Source organism: Bufo gargarizans, chromosome 1 (genome assembly GCF_014858855.1).
Source record: "Bufo gargarizans isolate SCDJY-AF-19 chromosome 1, ASM1485885v1, whole genome shotgun sequence".
Lineage (NCBI taxonomy): Eukaryota > Metazoa > Chordata > Amphibia > Anura > Bufonidae > Bufo > Bufo gargarizans.
This window is the reverse complement of record NC_058080.1, coordinates 695173551-695196341: the sequence shown is the minus strand read 5'-3', so window position 1 is coordinate 695196341 and position 22791 is coordinate 695173551. Positions and strand designations below refer to the sequence as shown.

Genomic DNA, 22791 nt, shown 5'->3' with positions numbered 1-22791 from the left:
TTGTGTTTAATGTTAATATTATTTAGGTTCATTACTGGACATGACCCCCAGTTGTCATTTATTCATTATCCTGCATTTAAAGGGGTTGTCTCACTTCAGCAAGTAACATTTATAATGTAGAGAAAGTTAATACCAGGCACTTACTAATGTATTGTGATTATCCATATTGCTTCCTGTGCTGGCTAGACTCAATTTCCATCACATTATACACTGCTTGTTTCCATGGTTACAATTACGTTGCAGTCCAGCAGCGGTGGTCAGGCTTCCACACTACAGGAGAAAGCGCCAGCCTCTCTGGTTGCCGGGACCATGGGAGTTCACATAGGCTGGTGCTTTTCCCTATAGTGTGCAAGCATGACCACCACTGATGGCTTGCGAGGTGGTCATAACCATGGTAACGAGCAGTGTATAATGTGATGGAAAAATGAATCCAGGCAGCAATATGGACAATCACGATACATTAGGAAGTGCCTGGTAGAATTTTTCACGTAGAGAAAGTTAGTACTTGCTGAAGTGAAACAACCCCTTTAAATTACAGCACAGTCGTTTTGCACATAAAGATGGTCTGGATCCCTAAAAGGGGCTTTCAAGGAGTTTTTTAAAATATTTTTATATATATATATATATATATATATATATATATATATATATATATATATGTGTGTGTTTTTGGACACACCTTCTCATTCAAAGAGTTTTCTTTATTTTCATGACTATGAAAATTGTGGATTCACACTGAAGGCATGAAAACTATGAATTAACACATGTGGAATTATATACATAACAAAAAAGTGTGAAACAACTGAAAATATGTCATATTCTAGGTTCTTCAAAGTAGCCACCTTTTGCTTTGATTACTGCTTTGCACACTCTTGGCATTCTCTTCATGAGCTTCAAGAGGTAGTCACCTGAAATGGTCTTCACTTCACAGGTGTGCCCTGTCAGGTTTAATAAGTGGGATATCTTGCCTTATAAATGGGGTTGGGACCATCAGTTGCGTTGTGGAGAAGTCAGGTGGATACACAGCTGATAGTCCTACTGAATAGACTGTTAGAATTTGTATTATGGCAAGAAAAAAGCAGCTAAGTAAAGAAAAACGAGTGGCCATCATTACTTTAAGAAATTAAGATCAGTCAGTCCGAAAAATTGGGAAAACTTTGAAAGTGTCCCCAAGTGCAGTCACAAAAACCATCAAGCGCTACAAAGAAACTGGCTCACATGCGGACCACCCCAGGAAAGGAAGACCAAGAGTCACCTCTGCTGCGGAGGATAAGTTCACCCGAGTCACCAGCCTCAGAAATCGCAGGTTAACAGCAGCTCAGATTAGAGACCAGGTCAATGCCACACAGAGTTCTAGCAGCAGACACATCTCTAGAACAACTGTTAAGAGGAGACTGTGTGAATCAGGCCTTCATGGTAGAATATCTGCTAGGAAACCACTGCAAAGGACAGGCAACAAGCAGAAGAGACTTGTTTGGGCTAAAGAACACAAGGAATGGACATTAGACCAGTGGAAATCTGTGCTTTGGTCCGATAAGGCCAAATTTGAGATCTTTGGTTCCAACCACCGTGTCTTTGTGCGACGCAGAAAAGGTGAATGGATGGACTCTACATGCTTCGTTCCCACCGTGAAGCATGGAGGAGGAGGTGTGATGGTATGGGGGTGCTTTGCTGGTGACACTGTTGGGGATTTATTCAAAATTGAAGGCATACTGAACCAGCATGGCTACCACAGCATCTTGCAGCGGCATGCTATTCCATCCGGTTTGCGTTTAGTTGGACCATCATTTATTTTTCAACAGGACAATGACCCCAAACAGACCTCCAGGCTGTGTAAGGGCTATATGACCATGAAGGAGAGTGATGGGGTGCTGCGCCAGATGACCTGGCCTCCACAGTCACCGGACTTGAACCCAATCGAGATGGTTTGGGGTGAGCTGGACCACAGAGTGAAGGCAAAAGGGCCAACAAGTGCTAAGCATCTCTGGGAACTCCTTCAAGACTGTTGGAAGACCATTTCAGGTGACTACCTCTTGAAGCTCATCAAGAGAATGCCAAGAGAGTGCAAAGCAGTAATCAAAGCAAAAGGTGGCTACTTTGAAGAACCTACAATATGACATATTTTCAGTTGTTTCACACTTTTTTGTTATGTATATAATTCCACATGTGTTAATTCATAGTTTTGATGCCTTCAGTGTGAATCTACAATTTTCATAGTCATGAAAATAAAGAAAACTCTTTGAATGAGAAGGTGTGTCCAAACTTTTGGTCTGTACTGTGTGTGTGTGTGTGTGTGTGTGTATATATATATATATATATATATATATATATATATATATATATATATATATATAATTAATGTCCCAGGCCACATGATCGATGAACAGGACGTCACTGCCCTAGGAAAAGCAGTGAGAAGGCCGGCGTTTCCTTCTCAAACAACTGACCAGCGGGGGTCATCACTATATAAGTCTCAGAAAACCGCTAAAATAAAAAAAGAATACTTACTTTGCAGAATCCCCCTCTGTAGCAGTCCCTGGCCTCACTGGTCACCTAAGGCTGGCGCTGCATTGATAGCGTGTCCGAGTAACACAAGTGACCGCTGTGGCAGTGATCACGTGGAAAACCTTTTCAATCCGGTGTCCGTGCTGTATCTATGTGCATCAGTTACTGAGAAAATCAATTGTGGCATATGGATTTATTAAAGGGGTTTTCCAGGGTTTAGTCCCTCTTTCATTTGCCACCCCTAGCGTGTGATACCTCATGAGAGAATCATACTCGCCTGCTCTCCAACGGCCCTGGCTGCATTTGGTGATCTTGTGGCTCAGGTATGGACGGTGTCACATGTGCCCCTGCAGCCAGTGACTGGTCCCAGGCTTCACATGTCGCCAAGTGGCACATGACCCAGCAGTGACATGTCGCGTGTGAAGTCGTTGGCTGCAGCGGCAAATGTGACCCTCATCTGCACCGAGCCAGAAGGTCACCGGACGGAGCCAGGATGTGGACCAGAGGGGCCGGGAGCAGGCGAGTCTGATTCTTTCAGTAGGTGCTACACGCCAGGAGAGCTAATTAAAAATGGACCAAATCCTGGAAAACCCCTTTTTAAGGATTTTTTTTTTTTCCTCTACTGGAGTTAAAGGGGTTCTCTAGGATGTAGATATTAAGAGGGAGATTGATCAAACTGTTGTAAAGTAGAACTGGCTTAGTTGCCCATAGCAACCAATCAGATTCCACCGTTCAAAGGAGCTGAGAAAAATGAAAGGTGGAATCTGATTGGTTGCTATGGGCAACTAAGCCAGTTCTACTTTACACCAGTTTGATAAATCTCCCCCTGAATGCCTATCCCTTGGATAGATCGCCAGTATGAGATTGTCGGGGTCTGACTCCAGCCGGCCCTGTGTGGGCGCTTGTGCCTTTTCCTAAGCCATGTGACATTACGTTCATCAGTCACATGGCCTAAGCTCCTCTCGGCCCCACTCAAGTAAACGAGGCAATACCAAGCGCAGCTGCTGTTCGGTGGATGGCGCTGTGCTTGGTAAGCTGCAAGGAGGCTGCGTCCTTATTTAATCCATGAAGGATCTGAGGATGGTCCGTGTGTCCGTTTTTACCCTCCGTGTGTCATCCGTAATTCATGGACGTTTCTCAGCTGAAAATTAATTTCAAGAGCATTTCCTATTTGTCTTCCGTGAAAAACGGATGCATCACGCGTGCCATCTGTCTTTTGTCTGTGATTTTCACGGACCTATAGACTTCAATGGGCATGTTTTTGTCCGCATCCAAAGTAGTGCATGTCTCCGCGTTTTTTTTTTTTTTTTGTTTTTTTTTCTGACTGGTCAGTAAAAAAATATTGTGTGAACAGACACATTTAGACTACATGCAAAAAAAAACTGATGACATTCCGTATACCATGTTTTTTTTTTTGTTTCGCTTTTTGCGGATTCATTGTAACATTGCCTAAAACGGACAAGAATAGGACATGTTCTATTTTTCTGCCGGGGCTACGGAACGGACATACTGATGCAGACAGTACATGGTGTGCTGTCCGCAATTTTTGCGGACCCATTGAAATGAGTGGGTCCGCATCCTATCTGCAAAAAAAAACTGAACGGACAAGGAGACTGTGAACGTAGCCTTAAAGTAATGGGTACATATGCTGTTCATTGAAAATGCGGACGGCACACGTCCGTGAAAAATGAAAGTGGGGACAAGGCCTAAGGCACTGGTCACATCTGTGTTGGGGGGGCTGCACTTGGTGCCCCCACAGCAGATCCTGTCATATCTGATCCTTAATATACATGACTTTCCTTACTTTCTGTGGCTTATCAAGAAGAGTGGAGCAGGGAGCGGAGGAATGATTACCGTCCTGCAGTTGTGCATAAGGTGTCTATTCTGAGAAGCCGAAACGGTGGGACTTGTAATCTAGATACTTGTGGTCGCTGCCTACTCTAGATAATCGGGTTAATGCTTAACATTTTTTACACACGGTTTTAGCGTGTCCGAAATACACGTCTTTTAGATATTCCGTAATCTGACTGCATTCCTTTTACCCCACTTGTACATTATCCCAGTCCCGTCATCCAGCGCTATCCCCCACACTCCTTGCACCTTGATGCTCTTCATACCTGTACATACTCAGACCGGCTCATACAGCGCTACCTGTACTCCCCGGTTTTATAGAAGATGGCCTGACCACTGCACGAAACAAGCATCTTCTGTCGCCATATTTCATTATTTAGTTTGTTACTTTGTCTGTGACATGTAAAGCGCTGCGGAATATGTTGGCGCCATATAAGTAAAGATGTTGATTATTATCTTCTCAGGAAGAAGAATGTGAAGACGATCACAGGATCTGCTCCTGCAGCCAAAAGAGAGGCCAGCAGCATGGAGGCTCCAGAGGATTGCATCTTTGGAAAGAAGATAAAACTTGAACCTTCATTATCGGATGATGTCAAGTAAGTATTAATATCAGATCATGATAATCTGTAATCGATAATCCAATAACACTGATGACGGACGTTTAACCCTGCAACTGTCTGGTTTAATTGTGACCACAGCATCGGAGACGGCTTCCCCAGAGAGAGCTGTGCTTCCGGTGCCTAGATGTCTCCTCTGCACGGCGATTGAGGAGCTGTTCGTTCGCTGTGATAGCCTTGGTTGCCCTGGAGGATCCAAAGCTATCACAGCGATAGTTCCTATAGCATGCAGGGCTCCATAGAAACGTATTGAATGTCTCATGATCAACTCCAGTCTGATCAGTGGGGTCTGACTCCAGGCACACCCACCGATCAACTGTTTGAAGAGAAGGCGGCGCTGCTTCTTCTTCAAGATTATACCGAGGGTCGTCTCGCAGCGCAGTGTGAATTACAAGTGTATGTTCCCAAAAAAAGTAAAAATATAAATTTCCCTCCTTTCCCAATTATAAAAATAAACCGAATTAGCACTGCCGCATCCCAAAGTGCTCGTACTATTAAAATATAAACGTATTTAACCTGTACAGTGAACACCGTAATAGAAAAAGGATTCTCAGGTGTTTTTTTTCATCACTTCACTAATCAAAAAAAAGAATAACAAGTGATCAAAAAGTCCTACACGCGCCAAAATGTTATCAATGAAAATTACGGGTCGGCCAGCTAAAAATGAGTCCTCCCACAGCTCTATAACCGTAGCTGTAAAAAAGTAATGTGGTCAGAATATGGCGCCACTATGTGCGGTGATTCCATGCCACATGCTATCAGTATCTACTTTACTCTTAAACCTGCGAACCAGCTCCTGATGAAATGCGGTATTAAATCCGTACAGAAATGCGTAGAGCGTGGTAAATAGACAAAGAGATAGTTAGCAGAGTTGCTGGGTACCAGCACTCTGCTTTAGAGCACCCGTATTAAAAGAGGGTGCACAGTCTGTGTCTGGGCAGTATTAGGGAAGGTTCACACTATTAGGCAGACTACTTTATGTGGCAGAGGTGCCACCGCCACACGAGATTTTAGTACAGTGGCACCATTCATTGGGGTACTATAATTGGAGGAGTATATGGACTAGGGATAGATATAGAGAGTGTAACAATTACTCAGAGAATCTAGGTGGAGTCGAATATCTATATAAACTCCTCTTCCCTCAAATATAGTGCACCCCCTAAATTTTTTTATATATATATATATATATATATATATATATATATATATATATATATATATTTTTTTTTTCTCCAATTCCACGCCACTTTGCATTTTTATTACGACTTCCCATTATATTGTAGCAATATAAAATGGTGCCATTAGTACAACATGTCTTGCAAAAAACAAGCCCTCATAAGTCTATGTGATCGGACAATTTTAAAAAAAAGTTATGGCCCCGGAAAGGCAGGCAGCTTAGCATTCATCCTTCACGATATAAGGGTCCATTCACACGTCCGCATCCGTTCCGCAATTTTGCGGAACAGGTGCGGACCCATTAATTTTCAATGGGGCCGGAATGTGCTGTCCGCCTCCGCACTTCCGGAACCACCCTTCCGTTCCGCAGAAAAAATAGAAAATGTCCTATTCTTGTCTGCAATTGCGGACAAAAAAAGGCATTTTCTATGAGTGCCAGCGATGTGTGGTCCGCAAAATGTGGATCACACATTGCCGGTGTTTTGCAGATCTGCAAAACACATACGGATGTGTGAATGGACCCTAAGACTGAATATTGCTCTGGTACTGCCCCCCTTTTTAGGACAAATTGTAACCTTTTCTTTTTGTTTCATGTTGTAAGTTTTGAAATGATTCTGACTTCTTGAATGTTTCACTAGGTGGCGCTGTTGTAGATTTGTTTCCATGCCCTAACAGAAAATCTGCTTTCATTACAGCCTGGCAGACTTGATGCCCAGGGTAAAAGTGCAAGAAGTGGATACAGTTGAGGGCTGCACCCACGAGGTAATAACCGAGGGCAGGTGCCATAAGTTTTCCGTTTTGCACATGCTCCTTTTTCGTGTACTTGATGGCTAATGCAGATCATGCTAATAGTGACTGCCACAGTGCGATCAGGGGCTAAGCAATTGTTTGGTTTGTACAGATCACTTTACTACAGTTAGCTGCTTATCATTTCAGGCAGGATTAGAATGACTGATGGCACCTCTATATACCGATAACACAGGGTCCTCAATTCACAATTGGCGATATCACAGCTTATCTACTCCCTCTGCACAGGTCACAGAGCATGCCTAGAAAACTCTTCCATGAAAGTCAATGATTGTATCATGTCCATTGTATCTGTGGCCCATGTGGCTGCTGTAAAGCAATTCTCTAAATGCTGTTAAGAACAGCTCAGGGAAGATGGCCACCCCATAATCATGTTCAGAAATGGAATAAAAAAAAAAAAAACTGCAATCCTAAAATAAAAATGGATGAGAAAAAAAAGGATATGTGATGTTTTCTCGTTTTTAACTGGCAGGGGAAAAAAAATTGGTGACACATTCTCTTTAAACTCAAGGACCTAACCCGGAGCAAGGTGGTGCGTAGCACTGCAGATAACAGTAATGACATTCATTTGTCAGTTAACCAGATGTAGTTTGGGGTCTTCTGGATATGCACTGGGTAGGAAGTTAATATTTCTACTGTTTCTTCCTCTAGGTTGCTCTCCCTGCAGATGATGATTATGTACCATTGAGGCCACGGGTGGGCAAAGCTGCAAAGGTATGTTCAGATTTCTACAGTAAAACTAGTTAACACTGAAAGACTCCATGAAGACAAGCTGACACTCCAATGGGCACATTTATAAAGACTGGCGTTTTGGACATCGGTCTTAATAAGCCCTATACCTGGCGGTGGATCTGCCTGAGTTATGTGTAGGTGCCGGCCACTACATAACTTTTCGTGGATCCACCGCCACTTCTAAATGTAAGACAGCGTCCTAGCTGTCTTACATTTGGACTTTGTACGCCTAAAACAGGCGTAGAAAATGGTAAATGAGACGGGCCTGCCCACGCCACGTCCACTTTTTTAGACCAGGCGTGAGTGGGGATAAGTCTCAGATTGCTGCAGAAATTAGGCTACTTTCACACTAGCGTTTTTGGGGATCCGTCATGGATCTGCAAAAACGCTTCCATTACAATGATACAACCGCATGCATCTGTTATGAACGGATCCGCTTATATTATGTTTTCTATAGCCAGTGACCTTACATTGAAAACGCATTGCTGCTGCAGCCAGTCTTCAGCGGTGCGACCAATGAGGGCAGTGATCATTTACAGGTTGTCAACATCTGCAGGCAGATATAGAGCTCTGCCGGGAGAACCGGAGAGGTGGCTCTCGATCTGGCAGATAAGTAATTGCCAGTTGCTGGAAGCTGCAACAGATGTCCACTTGCAGTGTAGTTCTGCTAAACCGCATGTAGGTCCCGTGGTATCCAAAGTGAAAAACTGACTAAATCTGCAGTGTCTCTTGGAATCCCCCCTATTACTCACTTTCGTGCCTATTGTATGTGTTGACTTGTGCTTTATCATCAGTGTAGTAATGACTCCTTTCTGTATTTTCAGGAATATCCATTCATATTGGATGCCTTTCAGAAAGAAGCTATTCTTTGCATAGATAACAATCAGTCTGTCCTTGTGTCCGCTCATACGTCGGCTGGAAAAACGGTGTGCGCAGAGTATGTACTTTTTTTTTTTTTTTTGGCCTACATAAACTGTATGTAATTTAATATTATAGTATATCATGAGAGTGAAGGGCCCATAACTCTCATTGGAACATCATTCAGTAGCGCCCGCCAACCTACCCGTTTGGTGTTAGCGGATACAGCTCTTCTATTAATGCAGCTTGGTGCCCCTTGTTTGAGCCACATCTTTCCCGTTGACCGGAGCAGCCATGTGGTTGGTAAGGATATAAACGACTGCTGTGCTGCAATCTGCCCATGATTGGTAGGGGTCAGCGGTCAGGTACAGGCCAATCACAGATTTATGCTATAGGCCAGCTATCCATTGCACTTCTAATCATATGGCTTGGATACACTTTTCATTTCCTGTTGTCTTCCTTCCTGTGACAGATATGCCATAGCCCTCGCTCTCCGTGAAAAGCAAAGAGTTATCTTCACCAGCCCAATTAAAGCTCTGAGTAATCAGAAATACAGGGAGATGTATGAGGAGTTTCAAGATGTCGGTTTAATGACTGGAGACGTCACAATCAACCCAACAGCGTCCTGCCTGGTTATGACCACTGAGGTACGCAGAATATTTTCTCTCACCAAAATGCTCCTTTACTTAATGTTTAAGGTAAATCCTTCTAGAATTATTTATTCAGCACCATGAAGAGCTTGCCTTTTGGTGGAGTGGACTCTCAATGTTAAAGGGAGTCCGTCACCAGCTTTATGCTTTCCGATCTGAGTGCAGCAGAAGTTGATAATTAAAACCCTGATTAAAATGGTCGCCCACTTCCTTGAATTGACAAAGTTCTTAAATTCATCACTGCATGAGCTCCCAGCTCTCCCTCCCTGGGTCTTGCTATAGCAACATCAGTGGGTGCAGTGAAATCCGGGAGCTCACGAATATCTGGACTCCCGAGCTGCTTAATACCGAGTACATTCTGCTCAATGTTCATCAGTGCTGCCCTCAGAACAAAGTAAAGCCTGTGACAGATCCTCTTTATGTTAGTCACCTGTGTGGAGGAGCCCAGTAGGGAATGAGCAGCCCCCCCTGTTGTGTGTCACTAGGACGAGAATGAAGCAATATTCGGAACCCATTGAAATGACTGGTCAAAGCTGGGTCCTTTATAAGCTGTCACATTCACTGCTGACCAATAGTCAGTGTGATGGTCTAAAGCCTCAACGGAAGTTTAGAGGGGTTGTCCAGGGTTAGAAAACCATTGCTACTTTCTTTTAAAACCGGCACCACACGCACCAGTCCATGAGTTGTCTGGTATTGCAGCTCAGACTCGTTCACGTTGGGGCTGAGCTGCCATATTTACTTATCTTTCTAGAACGCTGACATATTCCGCAGCGCTTTACAGACAAGGTTGTTGCTCACTCTCTCCTTTTGGGGCTCGCAATCTAGATTCCTTAGGAGTATATCTTGTGGGAGGAGAACCTACAGACTCACGGCAGATGTTGCCTTTTGTCAGATTTGAACCCAGGACTCCAGGTGCACGGCAACAGTGCTAACCCATGGACCGGTAGTGGTGCTGTTTTTGGAAGAAAGTAGCAATGTTTTACTAATTCTGGACAACTTCTTAAAGGTTCATTCACACATCCGCAATTCTGTAACGCATTTTGTGGAGCGGAATTGCGGACCCATTCATTTCCATGGGGCCTCACTATGTGCACTTCCTGGTCCACAATTCCGTTCACGAAAAAAATAGAACATGTCCTATTCTTGTCCGCAAAGATTAGGCATTTTCTATCATAGTGCCAGCGATGTGCGGTCCGCAAAATGCGATACGCACATTGCTGGTGTCCGTGTTTTGTGGATCTGCAGAACACATACAGATGTGTGAATGGACCCTTAAGAAGAGATTTTCTACAACCTTTTTTTTCACGTTCTGTCTCCAATTATGAAATGATTTTCGCTTTGGGAAGCAGAAAGCCTTGTCCTCCAGAGACTCTCTTCTCTGTCCCACCTTTTCTTAATGCCTTTGCCAGGGATGACCAACCTGAGGCACTTCAGCTGTTGCAAAACTACAACTCCCAGCATGCCCAGACTGACTACAGCTATCAGCCTACAGCAGGGCATGGTGGGAGTTGTATTTGTACAGTCGTGGCCAAAAGTTTTGAGAATTCCATAAATATTGGAAATTGGAAAAGTTGCTGCTTAAGTTTTTATAATAGGAATTTGCATATACTCCAGAATGTTATGAAGAGTGATCAGATGAATTGCATAGTCCTTCTTTGCCATAAAATTTAACTTAATCCCCCCCCCCCCCCCCAAAAAAAAACTTTCCACTGCATTTCATTGCTGTCATTAAAGGACCCGCTGAGATCATTTCAGTAATCGTCTTGTTAACTCAGGTGAGAATGTTGACGAGCACAAGGCTGGCGATCATTATGTCAGGCTGATTGGGTTAAAATGGCAGACCTGACCTGTTAAAAGGAGGGTGATGCTTGAAATCATTGTTCTTCTATTGTTAACCATGGTGACCTGCAAAGAAACGCGTGCGGCCATCATTGCGTTGCATAAAAATGGCTTCACAGGCAAGGATATTGTGGCTACTAAGGTTGCACCTCAATCAACAATTTATAGGATCATCAAGAACTTCAAGGAATGAGGTTCAATTCTTAAGAAGGCTTCAGGGCGTCCAAGAAAGTCCAGCAAGCGCCAGGATCGTCTCTTAAAGAGGATCGAGCTGCGGGATCGAAGTGCCACCAGTGCGGAGCTTGCTCAGGAATGGCAGCAGGCAGGTGGGAGCGCATCTGCACGCACAGTGAGGCGAAGACTTTTGGAAGATGGCCTGGTGTCAAGAAGGGCAGCAAAGAAGCTACTTCTCTCCAAAAAAAACATCAGGGACAGATTGATCTAATGCAGAAAATATGGTGAATGGACTGCTGAGGACTGGGGCAAAGTCATATTCTCAGATGAAGCCTCTTAACGATTGTTTGGGGCATCAGGAAAAAGGCTTGTCCAGAGAAGAAAAGGTGAGCGCTACCATCAGTCCTGTGTAATGCCAACAGTAAAGCATCTTGAGACCATTCATGTGTGGGGTTGCTTCTCATCCAAGGGAGTGGGCTCACTCACAATTTTGCCCCAAAACACAGCCATGAATAAAGAATGGTACCAAAACACCCTCCAACAGCAACTTCTTCCAACAACAGTTTGGTGAAGAACAATGCATTTTCCAGCACGATGGAGCACCGTGCCATAAGGCAAAAGTGATAACGAAGTGGCTCGGGGTCCAAAACGTTGACATTTTGGGTCCATGGCCTGGAAACTCCCCAGATCTTAATCCCATTAAGAACTTGTGGTCAATCCTCAAGAGGCGGGTGGACAAACAAAAACCCACTAATTCTGACAAACTCCAAGAAGTGATTATGAAAGAATGGGTTGCTATCAGTCAGGAATTGGCCCAGAAGTTGATTGAGAGCATGCCCAGTCGAATTGCAGACGTCCTGAAAAAGAAAGGCCAACACTGCAAATACTGACTCTTTGCATAAATGTCATGTAATTGTCGATAAAAGCCTTTGAAACGTATGAAGTGCGTGTAATTATATTTCACTACATCACAGAAACAACTGAAACAAAGATCTAAAAGCAGTTTAGCAGCAAACTTTGTGAAAACGAATATTTGTGTCATTCTCAAAACTTTTGGCCACGGCTGTATGGAGGACACGAAGATGGTCGTCTATTAGTTTCTTGGTCCTGAGGGAAGGAAACATTGATCATAACTACAAATATAGAGACTTTTTTTTTTTTCCCCTTTCAGTACCTGATTTATTACAATGTGTGAGGTATACTAACTCTTTATTTTCACATACAGATTTTGCGCAGCATGTTATACAGAGGCTCTGAGGTGATGAGAGAAATGGCCTGGGTCATTTTTGATGAGATTCACTACATGAGAGACTCGGGTATGTACCAGAGTATTATGTATTGGCTAACAATGTGCTGGTATGGTTGCTTGAACTTATAAAGGATAAAAATCGTGCAGAAATAAAGGTCCCGTCACTCGTTGTCCTCTGTCACACTGATATAAAGAATTTATAATCACAATTGGAAGTCGTCTTCCCCAATATCTGTAGGTGCGACATGATATACGGGTCACACTGATGTTTCAACCATATTGTACAATTGTGGCGGTCCGGGTGAGCTGGAGGACTGTCCTTTTAGTCATGCTAATTAGTTGTCACCCAGCATAGTGGAAACCTGAAGGGCTAGGTATTGTCTTGTATTTGTTAAGTAGATCATTTTATTTGTGTTTCCAGGATTAGAGAAGGGGTCCCTGTTTTCCCAGGCACAACGCCTCGTCTTTCCTCTGGCTGTGTCTGGTATTGCAGCTCCATTTACGTGAGTACAGGACACAGCCTTCTCTGTTTCTGGGGAAATGAGGACCCTCTTTTAATCCTGGATAAAAATATAATAAAAATGACTTGTTAGAAAGTGGCCTGAATTGGGGTTCGGCTACACGGCAACGGAAATGGAGGACATTTCATGTACTGTTTGTCAGTGGAGTCACGACGCAGCAGTTGCATAAAATCTAGACATGTCAGATTTTGTGTTCCACATTGTGTGCACCTTTCCTCCATTGACACGCGACGTGTTTTCACAGCCAAATCGCAGTTCTAAAATACTCACGTGACAGCAAGTTGGAGACAAGTCGCACATATTTTGTATCGCGCAGCTTTTGAGCCGGGCATGTCGCCGTGTAGCTGAAGCCTTAATCGGTGGATGTTCTCAATGTCTGACTTTTTTATTTCTCTCTTCTCCTCGCCAGAGAGAGGAGTTGTCTGGGAAGAGACGATCATCCTGCTGCCAGACAACGTTCACTATGTTTTTCTTTCCGCAACCATTCCCAATGCTCGTCAGTTTGCTGAATGGATCTGCCACCTACACAAACAGGTATTATAGAGATTAGAGGCATTATGAGTCCAAACAACTTTACATTTTACCTGATCTGCCAGCGGCATGTTATAGAGCAGGAGAAGCTGAGAAGATTGATAGCTTTATGGGAAAGGACTCGGGGTGACTTTATATAAATCCCTGCCCTTTCTGGGCTTTGGGTTCAGTGGTCGTCCTAGTAATGATTAATGGCTGTATGAATACTCGAACAGGAAAAACTGTCAATTATTTGTTAGTACAGGCTACTGGGCTTTTAAGTTTGTCCATACACATTAGATCATGTCGCAGACGGCTATCTCATCCGTTCTTCCATCTAGGGCTGCAGATATCGATTATTTTAGTAATTAAGTATTCTATCGATTTTAATCGAATACTCTAATAAGAAATAACTAATTAAAAGAACGTTTTCCTTTATAAAAGGTCATCGGATCCCCCCGTGCCATCAGCTCCCCCCAGTGCCATTAGTCCTCTATGCTGTCACAAATGCCATCAGTCCCTGTTTAACACTTACCTCTCCTGTAGGGGTGCCGCTCCTCTGTCTTCTCCGCACGCTGCACTGTAGTCCTAACATCACACAGCGTCCGGTCATAGTGCGCGCTTACATGCACTACGACCCGACGATGTGTCAGGATACAGTACAGTGCAGCGTGGTGCAGGCTGATGGGTGACCGCAGAGCGTGAGTAAGAGTACTTTTGACACTAGCGTTGTTCTTTTCCGGCATTGAGTTCTATCACAGGGGCTCAATGCCGGAAAAGAAGTGATCAGTTTTATCCTAATGCATTCTGAATTCTGAGAGCAATCCGTTCAGGATGTCTTCGGTTCAGTCTTTTTGCCTTTTCAGGACAGGGATAATACTGCAGCATGCTCAAATCGAATTCTTGATGCAAAAAATTTGCCTTGAGGATTTATTTTTATTTTTTTCAAATTACTCTATTCGGTCGAGTAATCGTTGCAGCCCTGCTCCCATCCCATACACATGCATTCTTGGCACGACTGAGCATATGTGTCCTGAATGGGAAGAGGAGAAAGAGGCCACAGCCAGATGCCTGGCAGCAGCTACCTCCCAGAGAACAAAAATATATGACTTGACCAAATGTGCATGTGTTCTCAGTTGGGAGAGGGGAACAAGCTGGCGGACACCACAGGCAGCGGCTGATCCCTCTCTCCTCTAACAGAAGCCATAGGGGGAGAGGCTCTCATGCACAATAGATTGTCAGCTGATCCTGACAAAATCGCCTCTTAGCTAATGTGAATTGCCAGCTTGAAGGAATTTCCTGTAATTGCATAACAAATAACTTGTGCTCGACCTTTAGGCTACACGACGACATGTGTCGCAGAACAGTCAAGTGACTTTTTTTTGTTATAATGATAGTCAATGGGTTTGCACTGTGACATGATGCGACTGCGACACGAGACACAAAATCCTTTTAGAGGCATTCCTTTATTCATTCCATCATAATAGAAGTCTATGGCCTGCATAACTGATCCGTCCAGTTTACGTTATGGAGGAGAGGAGTCCAGTATAACGGAAACAGGACGGATTTGTTATGCCGGCCATAGACCTCTATTATGACGGAATGCCTCTAAAGCAGGCATGCTCAATCTGCGGCCCTCCAGCTGTTGTAAAACTACAACTCCCACCATGCCCTGCTGTAGGCTGATAGCTGTACGCTGTCCGGGAATGCTGGGAGTTGTAGTTTTGCAACAGCTGGAGGGCCGCAGGTTGAGCATGCCTGCTCTAAAGGCATTTCGTCATGGAATTGAGTTATGGTCCGTGGTAACGGGATCCATAATGCAATTCAGTAAATAACACAACACGAACCAAAACTAATTAAAAAAAATATGAAATTCACTCATCCCTAGTTGCAGTGTAGCCCTAGCCTTAAAGGGCATCTGTCAGCAGTTTTGTACCTATGACACTGGCTGACCTGTTACATGTGCGCTTGGTAGCTGAAGGCATCTGTGTTGGTCCCATGTTCATATGTGCCGCATTGCTGAGAAAAAATGAAGTTGTAATGTATGCTAATGAGTCTCTAGGAGCAACGGGGGCGTTGCTATTACACCTAGAGGCTCTGCTCTCTTTGCAACTCCCACGCCCTCTGCACTTTGACAGGATCAGGCATGATGACATTTACACTGCCTGGCCCTTTCAAAGTGCAGAGGCCACCTCAATAGGTGGTGAACCTAATAGGTGGCACTATTTCTATACGCTGTATCCATAGCCTTGTGATTCTCTGCAGTGATAAGTAATCTAATAGGGGGCGCTAAGCATTCCTGTGTTTTTTTTTTTTTTTTTTCGTTTATGTAATGTTGTGGCAGCAGCCCCCTTCTGCCTGTGCCCTCCACAGGGTACTGGAGGCATCTAACTGATGGGTGAGAAGGGGGCAGTGGTGTTCTGTTGAGGCGGTGTATGTCTGCTGTATTTGTATGTAGTCTCACGTGAACCCAGTAGATGGCGCTCATCAGAGGTCTCAATAGCACCTGTACAAGCGTCTGACTCTTGTTCATGCAAATTTTATTTTATTTTATTTATTTTTTTACTCCCTGGAAAAAGTCTAAGGTGTACCAATACGCCTTAGACTTTTCCCCCACATTTATCAGCGCAGTGAGCGCTGTGAACGTCACGAGCAGCGCAGCGATGCTGCCTGTGCCTGAAATAACCAATAACAAAGCTCCTGCAGCAAGGAGCTTTGTTATTGGTTGGGTATTGGCACGCCAGGGGAAATCGGCGGGAGCTGGGAGGAGGAGGGCCGGCTCCCGGAAGTGGCTGTAGTAAGGAGAGTGGGCTGCCCAAGGACCCTAGCAAACATGACAGGGCCGCTGGAGAGCTAAGGAGTCATGTGACTGGTCTGAAAGAAGACCTGCCCCCGGGCCTGTAAAAGATGTTGCTCATAATTTCTGATACTTTTTCAAGGAGTGAAGTCCAGCATAACTGATTGTGCCAGGCACCACTTGACCCCATGGACTGTAATGGGATTTGGGTGCTTTCTGACAAAATGCCCGGCAGAAACCGCTGCACGCAACATTTTTTCCCGACCGGAACAGCTCGCTCAAGGCCAATGTACCAGCGTTTGTAGCGGATCCCTTCTGTACGCAGTTGAATGAGTTGTATTGCTTGAATTTGAAAAAATATATATACTTTTGTGCCTTTTTGCCATAGAAATCCGGCGAACGTGTTCGCGTAAAGTTTTTCTACAGTCTTGGGGCTCGTTCACACGACTGCCGTTTTTTGCGGTCCTCAAATTGCGGATCCGCAAAAAAACGAACGCCACCCGGGTGCCTTCCGCATTTTGAGGAACGGAACAGGAGGCCCATTATAGAAATGCCTATTCTTGCAAAACGGACAGGACTTATAATTTTTGCGGGGCCACGGAACGGAGCAACGGATGCGGACAGCACACATAGTGCTGTATGCATCTTTTGCGGACCCGTTAAAATTAATGGTTCTTCATATAGTCTGTATGCGGAACAAAAAATATGTTTCGTGTGAACGATCCCTTATAAGGCCCCATGCACACGGCCGTTGTTCAGGGCCGTGTGCGGGCCGTGGAACCGCGGCCTGGATCCCTTCCTGTGAGCTGGAGCGCACGGCGTCACTGGTTGCTAGGACGCCGTGCGCCCCCTGCTGCCGGCACAGTACAGTAATACACTGGTATAGAAATGCAGTCATGTGAGTCCAATAGATGGCGCTCGTTATTGTCACTAGGCTGCTGTAGTCAAGCGAGTCCCATAGATGGCGCTCGTTATTGTCACTAGGCTGCTGTAGTCAAGCGAGTCCCATAGATGGCGCTCGTTATCCAGCCTTTATGCTGCAATCGTGAGTTCGATAGATAGACGTGGATGAGGAGCGTTCGGCGCCCGAGCGATAGAGCACAAAGCAGCGTCCTGCATAGCTCGGCGCTCACTCCGGAGGCGGGCTTTGCTGTGCGCAGCTGAATGAATTGCCTTTACTGTGTGTGAAGTAAATGGCTGTTTGTAGTTTGCCTTTTCTCACGGAAAGCTGCCGTCGTTTGGTGTCTCCTACGTGGTCTTCTAGGGTGCTGCAGTCATGTGAAGCCAATAGATGGCGCTCGTTATGGAGTCATTAGGCTGCTGCAGTCATGTGAAGCCAATAGATGGCGCTCGTTATGGAGTCATTAGGCTGCTGCAGTCATGTGACGCCAATAGATGGCGCTCATTTCGTTTGTCTTTTCAACTTTACAAGATGTTATGTGATACCAGCAGACGGCGATAGTCACCTGGTAGTTGTTGAACCGCTATGTTCACATGAAGTGTACTTTGAGCGCCGAAAAAAAAGCCTGATGCAGAATCCACATCAGGTGTGTGGTTAATTTTCTATATATAATTATTTTATTTTTATTTATTTTTATGTGGATTTGGCATGGATTTGTATTATTCCTGCACATTTCGGAACCGAAGACACTGAATCTGCATTAAGAATGGTCAGATCACTTCTTTTTTGCACTTGCAATTTTTAAAACTGCTAGCAGAATAAAAAATGCAGCAATCAATATGGAAGATATGCATGCGTTTGGTGTGCAGTCTGGGTGAACTGCAGATTTAGACCCAGAAAATCCACATGAAATGTGCACCAAAACTGCACATAATAAATCCACACTATGTGCAGCTACCCTTAGGATACGGCCGCACAGTCAGGTTTTCTAATGCAGTTTTTGACGCCAAAATGAGGAATGGGTCAAAAAAGGCTTATAAAGTATTAGGGTGCATTCACACGACTATGTCTTTTGCGGCCTCGTACGAGTTGCATCACTTTTTTTTTTTTTTTTTGTTTTGTTTTTTGCAGATTTATTGTAATGCCTTTTTTCTTGTACGCTATACAGAGAATAAAACATGATCTTTTTTGCGGGGCCTGCGGAATTTTTTTATTTTTTTAAATAAAGGTACAACTAGAAGTATGATTTGTCATAAGAAAAAAACATCTGAATGGCTTGGATAATTAAAAACATTTCTAAGTGATTACCACCTAAAGTGACAGGTCAGATTTGCAAAAATAGAATGAGGTGAAAGATGACAGGGAGGGGTTAAAGGATCGCTAGGCTGGGAGGTTGTGCTTATTTTTCCAGTTGTCTTGTCATGTAAAACCAGCAGATGGCGGTAAGCAACTGGTATTCTTGAAATATAGGCCACAGCAGCCATCCAAGTCCAATAGAGGGCGCTCATTCCTTTTTGTCACTTGGTGTTTAGGCTGCTACAGACGTGATCCCAATAGATGGCGTTCGTTTCCCTTTTTCACTTGTCACTTGATATTTAGGCTGCTGCAGACCTGTAAGTCCAATAGATGGCGCTCTTTTCTGATGGTCACTTGATGTATTGGCTGCTACAGACGTGATACCAATAGATGGCGCTCATCTCTCCTGTTGCCTTTTGTCACCTGGTATTTAGGCTGCTGCAGACATGAATGGAATAGATCGCGATCATATCTCTCACTACCTTTTGTCACTCGTGTATGGACTGCTGCATACATTTAAGCCGAGTAGATGTTGCTCATTTCTCCTTTTGTCTTTGAGAACCGTATATGCTGCTACAGACCTGTGAGTCCAATAGATGGCGCTCATTTACCTTTAGTAACTTGGTGTTTAGGCTGGAGAAAAAAACATAGAAGCCCAATAGATGGCGCCCATTTGTTATTTCATTTGTCACTGGGTGTATAGGCTGCTACAGGCGTGTGAGCCCAATAGATGGCGCTCATTTCTCCTATTGCCTTTGGTCAATTGGTGCTTAGGCTGCTACAGGTGTGTGTGCCCAATAGATGGCGCTCTTTTCTCCTATTACCTTTGGTCATTTGATGTATAGGCTGCTACAGACGTGTGAGCCCAATAGATGGCGCTCATTCCCCCTATTACCTTCGTTCACTTAGGGTACTTTCACACTAGCGTTAGAAGAATCTGTCAGGCAGTTCCATTGCCAGAACTGCCTGCCGGATCCGGAAATCCGTATGCAAAAGGATATCCTTTGTTTCCAGATGCGGATCCGTCTGACAAATTCATTGCAATACCGGATCCGTTTCTCCGGTCTCATCCTGAAAAACAGATCAGGTATTTATAATTTTCACAGATTAAAATAATAATAAAAAAAATTTCTATAATAAAAAAAAAAAAAACTTTCCCAAAATAAGGCTACTTTCACACCTGCATTAGGTGCGGATCCATCTGGTATCTGCACAGACGGATCCGCACCTATAATGCAAATGATTTAATCCATTCAGAACGGATCCGTTTGCATTACCACGAACAAAAAAAATATATATTTTTGGTGTCCGCCTCTAGAGCGGAACGGAGGCAATTTGATGCATTCTGAACGGATCCTTATCCTTTCAGAATGCATTGGGGCTAAACTCATCCGTTTTAGACCGCTTGTGAGAGCCCTGATGCTGGGTTCAGACCTGAGCGTTCGCGATGGAGCGCTTTGTATGCGTGATTGTACGGGCGTTTGCGCATAGAGACAAGGGAACGCCCATTGTCGCGCGTACCCGCTGAAGTCTATGTACGGGAACATGCGACAAGACGCCCCAAAGAAGCTCATGTACTTCTTGGGGCGTCGGGCGTTTTACAGCGCGATCGTACGCGCTGAAAAAAACGCTCAGGTGAGAACCGTTCCCATAGGGAATCATTGGTTCTTGCCTGTTGAGCGTTTTACAGCGCGTAGGAACGTGCTGTAAAACGCTCAGCTCTGAACCCAGCCTGAAACAGATCTAAAAAGTGGACCCAGAAACGCCAGTGTGATAGTAGCCTAAAACACATAAAATTGTAATAAAAAAAAAGGAACACATACCTAATTTAGTATCGCCGTGTCTGTAACGACCGGCTCTATAAAACGGATCCGGCTTCCCATCCTTTAAATCTGTTAAAATTATACCTGGTCTGTTTTTCTGGATGAGACCGGAGAAACGGATCTGGTATTGCAATGCATTTGTCAGACGGATCCGCATCCGGAAACAAATGATATCCGTTTGCATACGGATTTCCGGATCCAGCAGGCAGTTATGGCAACAGTACTGCCTGCCGGATTCTTTTAATGCTAGTGTGAAAGTACCCTAAGTGACAGAAGGTAATAGGAGGAATAAGTGCCAGCTATTGGACTCGCACGTCTGCAGTAGCCTAACGCCAAAAGACAAAAGGTAATGGGGGGGAATGAGCGCCATCTATTGGGCTCACACGCCTGTAGCAGCCTATACATCAATTGACCAAAGGTAATACATAGTAACATAGTACATAAGGCCGAAAAAAGACATTTGTCCATCCAGTTCGGCCTGTCATCCTGCAAGTTGATCCAGAGGAAGGCAAAAATAAAACCTGTGAGGTAGAAGCCAATTTCCTCACTTTAGGGGAATAAAAAAAATTCCTTCCCGACTCCAATCAGAATAACTCCCTGGATCAACGACCCCTCTCTAGTAGCTATAGGGCCAGATTTATCATTAGCTCAAGTCAGAATAATGGAGTGAAAAAGTCGCATATCTTTGCGCAATCAGTTAAACTGCGCAAAAATTTGCGACTTTTTTCTGCTCTGTACTATGCTCGCCAGTTTTCTGAAAGTGGGCGTGTTTTCTTATGTAAATGAATCTCTAGACAGATTTACTATTGGGACTATTTAAGGCTACTTTCACACTTGCGTTTTTCTTTTCCGGCACTGAGTTCCGTCACAGGGGCTCTATACCGGAAAAGAACTGATCAGTTTTATCCCCATGCATTCTGAATGGAGAGTAATCCGTTCAGTTTGCATCAGGATGTCTTCAGTTCAGTCGTTTTGACTGATCAGGCAAAAGAGAAAACCGCAGCATGCTACGGTTTTCTCTCCGGCGAAAAAAACTGAAGACTTGCCTGAACGCCGGATCCGGCATTTTTTCCCATAGGAATGTATTAGCGCCGGATCCGGCATTCAAAATACCGGAATGCGCAGACCTTTAAAAATGAGAAAATAAAAAAAAACTGATCCGTTTTGCCTGATGACACCGGAAAAACGGATCCGGTATTGCAATGCATTTTTCTGACTGATCAGGCATTTTTCAGACTGATCAGGATCCTGATCAGTCTGAAAAATGCCTGATCAGTCAGAAAAAATGACATCCGTTTGCATACAGTTTGCCTGATCAGGCAGTCAGTTCAGGCAACGGAACTGCCTGCCGAAATCAAACAACGCAAGTGTGAAAGTACCCTAAAAAGTCGCAATTTCACTCCAGTGAGGATCATGCTTATCTATGAGACTTTTTAATAGAACATGCGACTTTTTCATAAAAACTTGCGACTTTTGTAAAGCTGCTTACTGACGGATAAACTGCTACCGTCAAACCACATTTATTACAGTCTTAACCACCTCCGGACCGCCTAACGCAGATGTGCGGTCCGGAGGTGGCAGCCCTGCGCAGAGTCACGCATATATGCGTCATCTCGCGAGGGCCGGGATTTCCTGTGAACGCGCGCACACAGGAACGGAAGGTTAAGCGAGGGGATCTCCAGCCTGCCAGCGGCGATCGTTCGCTGGCAGGCTGGAGATCTGATTTTTTTAACCCCTAACAGGTATATTAGACGCTGTTTTGATAACAGCGTCTAATATACCAGCTACCTGGTCCTCTGGTGGTCCCTTTTGTTAGGATCGACCACCAGAGGACTCGGGTAGCTCAGTACAGTCGCACCAAACACCACACTACACTACACCCCCCCCCCCTCCCCCCATCACTTATTAACCCCTGATCACCCATGATCACCCCATATAAACTCCCTGATCACCCCCCTGTCATTGATCACCCCCTGTCAGGCTCCGTTCAGACGTCCGTATGATTACATGGATCGGATCCGCAAAACGCATACGGACGTCTGAATGGAGCCTTACAGGGGGGGTGATCAATGACAAGTGGGTGATCACGCATATAGACTTCCTGATCACTTCCCTGTCATTGATCACCCCTCCTGTCATTGATCACCCCCCTGTAAGGCTCCATTCAGACATCCGCATGATTTTTACGGATCCACTGATACATGGATCGGATCTGCAAAACGCATACGGACGTCTGAATGGAGCCTTACAGGGGGGTGATCAATGACAAGGGGGTGATCACGCATATAGACTTCCTGATAACTTCCCTGTCATTGATCACCCCTCCTGTCATTGATCACCCCCCTGTAAGGCTCCATTCAGACGTCCGCATGATTTTTTACGCATCCACGGATACATGGATCGGATCCGCAAAACACATGCGGACGTCTGAATGGAGCCTTACGGGGGGGGTGATCAATGACAGAGGGGTGATCACCCATATAGA

General features: G+C 44.6%; 1 protein-coding gene across 1 annotated transcript in view; it reads left to right on the top strand.

Moving 5' to 3' along the window:
* Positions 1 to 22791, top strand: part of MTREX (Mtr4 exosome RNA helicase) — a 95402-nt gene that overhangs the window by 744 nt on the left and 71867 nt on the right. Inside the window, exons 2-8 of the mRNA XM_044276229.1 lie at positions 4821 to 4952; positions 6845 to 6911; positions 7608 to 7670; positions 8513 to 8625; positions 9019 to 9193; positions 12435 to 12525; positions 13389 to 13513. Of these exons, the coding sequence (XP_044132164.1) occupies positions 4821 to 4952; positions 6845 to 6911; positions 7608 to 7670; positions 8513 to 8625; positions 9019 to 9193; positions 12435 to 12525; positions 13389 to 13513 (766 nt within the window). The remainder of the gene's footprint in view (positions 1 to 4820; positions 4953 to 6844; positions 6912 to 7607; positions 7671 to 8512; positions 8626 to 9018; positions 9194 to 12434; positions 12526 to 13388; positions 13514 to 22791) is intronic.